Source organism: Amborella trichopoda, chromosome 4, assembly GCF_054954075.1.
Source record: "Amborella trichopoda isolate Santa Cruz 75 chromosome 4, AtrichopodaSantaCruz75HAP2 v2.0, whole genome shotgun sequence".
NCBI lineage: Eukaryota > Viridiplantae > Streptophyta > Magnoliopsida > Amborellales > Amborellaceae > Amborella > Amborella trichopoda.
In genome coordinates this window covers 47114987-47123807 of record NC_142339.1, presented here as the reverse complement: position 1 = coordinate 47123807, position 8821 = coordinate 47114987, and the positions used below count along the sequence as shown (strand labels likewise).

At 35.1% G+C, this 8821-nt stretch overlaps 1 protein-coding gene across 1 annotated transcript; it reads right to left on the bottom strand.

Annotated features, from left to right (window-relative positions):
- Positions 1–1214: 1214 nt before the first annotated feature.
- LOC18995755 (protein JINGUBANG) lies at positions 1215–5538 on the bottom strand. Its single transcript, XM_020668628.2, has one exon. The coding sequence runs from the start codon at positions 2895–2897 to the stop codon at positions 1554–1556; it is 1344 nt and encodes a 447-aa protein (XP_020524287.2). The 5' UTR covers positions 2898–5538; the 3' UTR covers positions 1215–1553.
- Positions 5539–8821: the final 3283 nt, after the last annotated feature.

Below are 8821 nucleotides of genomic sequence, written 5' to 3'. Positions count from 1 at the left end.
TATTTTTCATTAGTATGGCAGTGCCCCAAGCTTTAGAGTAGTGCTCTCTACTAACCAAAAACCCTTTAAAAAAAATTAAAGTTCGGTTCGAAGATGTCTTCAGCCTTAGGGATAATTTTCAAAAATAAATATATATTGATCACATTCTTTGTAATTTCTACCTATAAATGAGTAGGGTAGATGAGTACCTACCCATTTTTTAAAATAATTAATGTTTGAATGCGTGAGACCGATAGTTAAGATCTTATTCACAAGGGGCTCTTATGGTACTCTGACCACGACCCAGCCCCATTTCAATTCACTTTGTTAATACGAAGTGCGTGAAAAAGTTAAATGTTGCACACCACTGTCACCTTCACTACTGTCTTCAAAAGTCCTACTCAGAGTGTAGAAACTTCAATGCTATGACCATAAAGGGCAAAAGTTTATATCGAGTCGAGTTCTAAACAATCAAATTCGAGTCTATTTCAAAATTTTCATTAAAAAAAGCTGTTTTAATGCTCAAATATCTTCAAATCGGTCATCTCGACATCAAGATGTATAGACATGAGAAAAAATAGATTTCAAGTTTTTGAAATAGTGTATTTTGTAAGGTATTTTTGGATCGTCAATTTTCAAGATTTTCAAGTTTTGATAAATTTATCGATCTATACTATTTTTTAAGCTTTAAAATTTATAAATAAATATGAAAATATATGTTAAGGCTATTACAAAGATTTTCAATATTGAAACCATATTCTACGATACTATTTGAAGTTACGCTCTAATCCGTACCCATGAATTAATACCACGTTAAAGGGAGTTGCATAAATAGAGTTAAAAGCATATATCGTACAAGCTAACACCCAAACTTGAATTCTCCCATGCTCAATTCAATTTAGAGGGATCTTCGTACGGCCCTTTAAAGAGTTTTTTTAAATACGAAATGCTTCGGTTGAAAATCCAAAAAAAATGGGTCAATTTTTTTTTTCTAAAATTATCATTTGGTTCGAAGATATTTTCAGACCAAATTTTATTTTTTATTTTTTTTAGCTTTTTTTGTAGGGCACTGCCTTAAAGCTTGGAGCATCGTCCTACTGAAAAATAATAATAATAATAATAATAATAATTAAATTAAATTCGGATTGACAATTCTATCGTCCTACCAAGAGACAATTTTGAAAAAAAAATACAAAACTTATAGGATGACGTAATTTCTGTCTATAAATGAAACATTTCTTTTTTTTTAAAAAAAAAAAGAAGCTCCGTAACTCTACTATTTATCAAAATCTCAAAGACACCATCCGAACCGCACCAGTTCAAGCTATAATCTCAGTTTGAGAACTCCAAATGACTGATAAGAGAGAGAGAGAGAAGTCTAGTGTGAATCCTGAGAAACCCATGATGAGAGAGAGACCTAAACCTCCAAAAACAAGAGAGAGAGGAGAGAGAGAGAGAGGTATTTAAGACAAAGAAAGGTTTCGAAAATGAACCCTTACAGAGAGAGATCACCATTTTTATTGAAAGAGAGATCAAGTGAGGAGGTGGAGTATGTTTAATATTAATCCTCCCAACTACTGCATGTACGCCGCCTGTAACTTCTTCTCCACCCATGAAGGCGATAGCACAGGGCTGGTCTCAAACTCCACCACTCGCTCCTCTCCCTCAACCTTCATCTCTCCTCCTCCATTCACAATACTCAACCTCCACACCTTCACAGTCCTATCCAAACTCCCACTATACACAACCACGCCCACCGCCCCTCCCTCGGCCTCCAACCACGCAGCCACGCACCCCACCGGACCCCTGTGTCCCTCAAGCACCGCCAAGCATTCATGCAAGCTTCCCCCCTCCCTCCTCCAAACCCTAATAGTTGCGTCCTCTGACCCACTCACCACGATCCTCTCTGCACATGCGAGACAGAGCACTGCAAACCTGTGGCCCTGTAAAAGCCCGCCGTGATTGTACCGACAGGAGGTCCCCTCCTTCTCCCAAAAATTCACAAACCCATCTGATGAGCCCGAGTACAGGAACCGCCCCCGGGGCGCGAGCGCTAGTGCGTTCACTGGTGAAGCTTGGAAACGCAGAGTCATGGTTAGAGTGTGTGCGCTCTGACCCCACACTCGCTTCCAGAGCTTGATTGTGCCATCTGAAGAAGCAGTAAACAAAGTCCCGTCCTCCGGGTTCAAAGCCACTGCAGTTACTGCATCGTCATGTGCAGCGATGCAGTCGATGCACCGCGCATCCGCTGCACACCACGACCGCACCGTACAGTCGACCGAACCTGAATATAGAAGGCCTTCAGCTTGGTGGTACGCCAAGCTCGTGATGGGGGCTCGGTGAAGGTTGTGGGGGCGGAGGCGGGGAAAGAACGATGTCGTTGGCAGGGTCGCCAGCCTCTCCTGACGGAACGGGAGATTCGGCTTCGGCACACGCCACACCCGAATCCTACAGTCATCATGGGCGGTGAAGACCCTGTCTCCAACTGCATGGATCGACCTAACACCGCCAGAGCTCGACCTGAGGCTGCCCCTCTCGAGACAATCTGGGTGCTGCCAGACCCTGACTCGCTTGCTCTCCGACCCAGTGAAAACGGCGCCTTTGGCCACTGCAATGGCCAACACGTTGCCGTCTTTGGCGCTAAGTGTGGCCACACAGCGAAAGAGGAGGTGTGGTGGTGCGGGGTGGCGGTGCAATGGTGAGAGGGACCAAGGTGACTCGGGCGAGCTACAGGGCGACATCACCAGGGAGAAATTGGAGGCTCGCTTTGGGCTTGGGCTTGGGCTTGGGCTTGGGCTTGGGCTTGGGCTTGAGCTTGTGGCCTCGGGCGTTGCTTCTTTAAAGCGGTGCTGCTGCTTCATGCGTGCATCCATGGGGACGTATGGACTCTCTTCGGGACGATGGCTGCTGGTTTCCATGGTGTAAAGAATGGTTACTGGGGTCACCTACTATTTAAACTGCTACAAAAGACCGAAGGACCCATCGTTTCTGGTTATTTAAGGGACATTTATGAAGGGAGGCCTCCATTAGTTAGCTGGGGTGCAGCTTGCATGTGCATCCGTAGGTGTGTACAGGTAAGGTGCACCTAGATTTTATCGTGGTACGTAATTTTGATGTAAAATAATTTTATGTTTAATTATAAAATTTTAAATTTTAAAAATGGTTAAAATCAAGTAGGTCTATAAACATATGAAAATCTTGAAAATGGACGGTGTAGATAATATGTTGTAAAATACACTATTTTTTAGACTTTAAATCTTTTTTATTTTTCATAGACGTACATCTCGATGTCGAGATAATCAATCAAAGGGTTTTTCAACATTAAAACTATCTTTTCCGATGGATTTTTGAGGGGCATCCGTAGTTCTACACTATGAGGTAGCATCCTTATATAAACTTTTTCCTTCGTTATGTTATGTCAAGGTGATCATAGAATATAAAAATTAAAATTTAAATTTAAAATACTTTTTTTTTCCTTTTTTTACAAAATCGCTTACTTTTATTAATCACTGAAGATTTATAGCGTTAAAAGATGAGTACGTCAAGAACATTAAAAGAGTGCAACTCAAGAACTGAGTACATGAGAAACAAGAGACAGTAGCTTAACTCCTCGTTTTGCAATATCATCCGCAATTTCATTTGACTCCTCATATAGATGCAGAAAAGAAATTTGAAATAAAGCACATTGATCCATAATAATGATCCAATTTTTTCTCAAGCGCCACGGTGACATAGAACAAAATTATCGGCAACCAATACCCGACAAAAACAACCCCGTTTTAGAAAAAAAAATAAAAATCAAAAAGAAAATCGCAAGCGAAATGAACAAATGTGCAGATCCGAGTCGTCCAGGATGAGCCCATAAACAAAAGAGAAAAAAAAAGACCCATAAAAGGCTCTCACTCTCTACAAAGTACTTTTTTTTTCACTAACTAATAATTAATTCCATTACATGGTACGTTCCACCTCCTTTTATAACTCTATTTCCTTTACTTCCTTGGATAACCACATCACCCCAATAAATACATATTTTCCTAATAAAAGGAACCTACAAATTAATACCCTACCAATTAACACCAAAGTATTTAACTTACCAACTAACAAATTATACCCTTATCTCTTATTCTTATGCACCTTCCAAAAAATAACTACTCAGTCGTGACCATTTCGCAAGGCGTCCCAATAGACAAGGGCACGACATGAGAAATTTAATAGGGTTAGCTCGTGAAATAATCCAAATTGGGTGTACCAATAAATAGTATATAACCTTTTGAACTGCAAAGATCAAGGACAAATACATCTGTTTGATGGGAGAATAGTTATCTTCAGCTCCTTGTATCCTTCGGCTGAGATAGTACACGATTGTCTCTTTTTCCTCTTCATTATTTTATACGAGTAATGCACCGAGCAACTCATCAAGAGCCGTCATATAGAAAATGAGGGACTTCCCAGGAATAGGAGTGGAGAGCACGAAGGGGTTTAAGAGATAGGTCTTGATGTCTTCAAAGGCTACCTAACATGCTTCGTCCCATTTGAATGGCGTATCCTTCTTTAATAGGTGAGTAAAGGGGTTACACCTTCCTAAAAAATTAGAGATGAATCTCTAGATGTAGGCAAGCTTGCCTTGAAGAGATCCTAGCTCTCGCAAATTCCTTAAAGATGTCATCTCTTGAATAGCTGTAATCTTGACAAGCTCAATCTCCAAGCATTCATACCTGACAACAAATCCCAAGAATTTCCCTGACCGTGTGCCGAAGGCACACTTTAGGGGGTTCATCTTGAGTTGATGAAGATGGAACCACTAAAAAATTAGCTCAAGATTCTGGATGTGGCCGCTTCTCTCTCTTGATTTTACTACGAGATCATCTGTGTAGTATTCTACCTCTTCATGCAACATATCTTCTAGGACAATGGTCATAGCCTGCTGATAAGTGGCCCCCGTGGTTTTTAGGCCAAATAACATCACGGTGTAGCAAAAAACCCCTTTGGGAGTTAAGAAGGCTGTAGCTTCTTCATCTTCATGAGCCATTATTATCTGGTTATACCCCGATTAACCATCCATGAAGGAAAAGGCTTGGCAACTGGTTGTCGAATCAATGAGCATATTGGTGAATGAAAGTGGGAAGTCATCTTTTGGATATGCGGCATTTAAGTCACGAAAGTCGATACGTACCCAAATTATACATTTTTCTTCTTGACTGGCCATTTTGGGTATTTGACTTCTTTGATGAAACATGCTGCCTTGAGCTTGATTACTTTGGCATCAATTTGTACCTCAAGGTTCAGCTCAGAATCTTCTTGACTTTTGCTTCACGGGATTAAAAGATGGGTCTATCCCAAGTCTATGAAATGCGACTTGAGGGTCGAGTTTGGGCATCTCATGATAGTGTCATGCGAAGAAGAAGGGTTTACAAACCTGGTTGAAAAAAAAATTGAGGCGTGAAAAATGATAAACCTAAATTTGTACTTAAATTTTTTTGTTTGTTTGTTCTCATGTGACTATTGGTTGTAAGTTGAAGTCTTGAGTTTTCGATAATGGATTATAATTGTTGGCATATTTCAAAATATCTAAGAATATCTATGGATTTTGTAAATTTATTTGTTTTTAAATATTAAATATGTGATATTTCATATGTTAACAAAAATATTGAATGACGTTATCATCTAATTATTAACTAACAAACCTCTATGATATGTTTTTACATTTTTATTTTTCTAATTCTCTTGAATAATATTTTACTTATAAGTTAATAATAAATTTGCTAATATGATTAATAATAATTTTAGAGTGGGTTAGAAAATATTACAATTAAATTATAAAATTATTATTTAATAGAAGCCAATATGTTAAGATGGATCCAACAAATTTTCTCTCTTTCTATAACTCTCCCTATAATCGAATATGCCAATTTATGATATCAAATTTATTTTAATGATTAATATTTAGCACATGTGCAACACACATGTATATCACTAGTATTTTATTGTGTAGAATTGAATTTAGATTCATTAATATCAAAAAAATTGAGAAATTTGTCAAAATAATCGAAAGAGATAAAGTATTTGACATTGGGTGTGGTTTCTATAAGGTTGCAACCTTAAACAATCCAATTAAGGCGCACGTCCAAATTTTATCGTAACATATAATTTTGGTGTAAAAAATTCTTAAGATTATCTCAAAATATATTTTCATATCTAATTATAAAATTTTAAAGTCCAAAAATGGTCAAAATCAAGTAGATCTATAAATATATGAAAATCATGAAAATGGATGGTCTAGATAATGTGTTTGCAAGATGCACTATTTCTGAGACTCAAAATCTTTTTTGTGTTTTTTATATTCATACATCTCGATGTTGAGATGATTAATTAGATGATTTTTGAACATTAAAACAACATTCTTTGATGGATTTTTCAGGTGCATCTGTAATTCTACATTTTCCTTTAACATTTAGCCTAATTGCCATTATTCTAACTCGGTACATATTCTATATATATATATATATATATATATATATATATATATATATATATATATATATATATATATATATATATATAGAGAGAGAGAGAGAGAGAGAGAAAGAGAGACTTTAAAATTAAATCAAAAGATATAGGCAACTATTAAATTTGTAATCTCTTGTGAGTAATTTAATCAATTTCTCATAAAAAATTGTCATGATAAATAGGGAAATTTAGTATAACATACCTAAGAGATGACATATGAGAAATTTATTAAATTACCCACAAGAGATTACGTATTTAGCATTAACCAACAATTTTGTTTTAATTTCAAAATTTTAATCAAAATATAAATGATCATGAGTTGGAACAACTAAAATTGTGCAAATTATTTAATTAGTTAGATGATTTTTCTAGTAAATAATATATTTAATTCAATATATTATAATCTCAAATGTAATTTTATGCTAAAATGGGGACCAAATTGAAAACTTGATAATACTCGATCAAGGTTTAGAAAAAGATCGACCCACATTGGGATCACCCAATCTCGATCGATTTTAAGGGAAGCATATCCACTTCCTTCTATATATCAGCAATTGGGTTGTTTCGAATAAGAATTGGCTAGTTCCCCCCTTCATTTTTTTTTTTTTTTTTTGGTTGTTGTTTACAATTTTTTTGCATTTGTTTTTTAATATTTATTTTTATTTCAAATTCTTTTTATGACAAAACCCTCACAATCCATGCAATTGAGAAACGCTATATGCCCAATCATGAAATGCATGAATGATTGCCTATGTCCTTGGATGTATGACCTATTTATTGCAATTGCCTCGATGAAGGAGTAAATCTAAAAACTAAAATAGTTTGATAGGCTGCAACCCAATCAAAATAAGTAAAGTCTCACCTCATAATTCATCGAAAATTGTAATTCTAAGTATTTGGAAAACTTTTACATATGATAAAAAAACTTAAGATTTCAAAAAAAATAATGTCTATTGTAACAACTTATCTAGACCGTCCATTTTGCTTTTAAAAATAAGTATTCACATATCAGCAATATTTTTATATTTTTTTAGTTTAAATTTTATTATCAGTAGTTAAAATTGGTTTTAGAATTATCATGGAGATTTCTCTTGTCGAAAATGCTCTCTAGACGAGGATTTGATATGAGGTTTTATTTTGTTTTTATAAAGCCTAAGCCTTGTACAAACGTCATCCAATCCTATCTTTGTAATAGACATGAGCTACTCTATTATTATAAAAACCTCTCTCTCTCTCTTTCTCCAAAGGGGGCATTTGGTACCTGGAAATTGGTATCTTGGAGACACATATTCATGGATAACATGTGTTTCTGCAGTTTGGATGTAGTCTAAAGATTACCTAGAAATTGGTATCTTGGAGACACATTTCCATGGATAATATGTATTTCTGCAGTTTGGATGTAGTCTAAAGATGGGATTTCAATCTCCAAGTGGATATTTGTATTCATGTTTTGAGGTCAAAGCCTAAAATGTGGAAATCTATACTCTACTAAAATACGTGGAATATAGATTTATACACTTCGAGGCCAAAACATGAAGATCTATATTTTACCAGGAGATGTGTATTCTACCAAAGTAATGATATAATTAACATATTAATATAATATATATATATATATATATACATATAATAATTATAAATTTAATTATATATTATAATATATAAAATAAATATATTAATTATGTATAATAATTAGTAAAACTTAATAGTTAGTATAAATATATGTAATAATTAATATATTATAATAATTATGTATAATTATAATAATTAATATGTATTTATTAATATATATATAATAAGTAGTATAATTTATAATTATAATTATATAAATAGTGATAGAAATTAATAATTAAAAATAAATTATTATACTATAATAAAAATTATAATGATAATTAATTTATCTATATTAATTTGATAATGCATAGATTATATGCAATGCATAATAATTATGCATACTACTATTTACATTGTTTTCACGGGAGATACCAATTCTCGGCGAGACATCTCCCCAAGGCACCCATTTATAAGGAACCATGTAGGGCGAGGCTTCTCCCCAAGTCATCCACTCTCAGGGAATCAAACGGGCCCTAATAGAAGTACACTACTCCCTTATATTTTTTTTGACGAATGTTAACAAATTTATTAATGAAAGAAAAATACAACTATATCATTACATCATCAACAGCCATAATAGTGGAACAAGACACCCCATATTTAGCCAAAGAATAAGACGTAGGATTCGCCTCTCGATAGACATGGATGAAAGAGATTGGGATCAAATCCGCAATATGGAGAACTTGTAGCTAAAGAGACCGAAGTACCCATGGTACCCCTT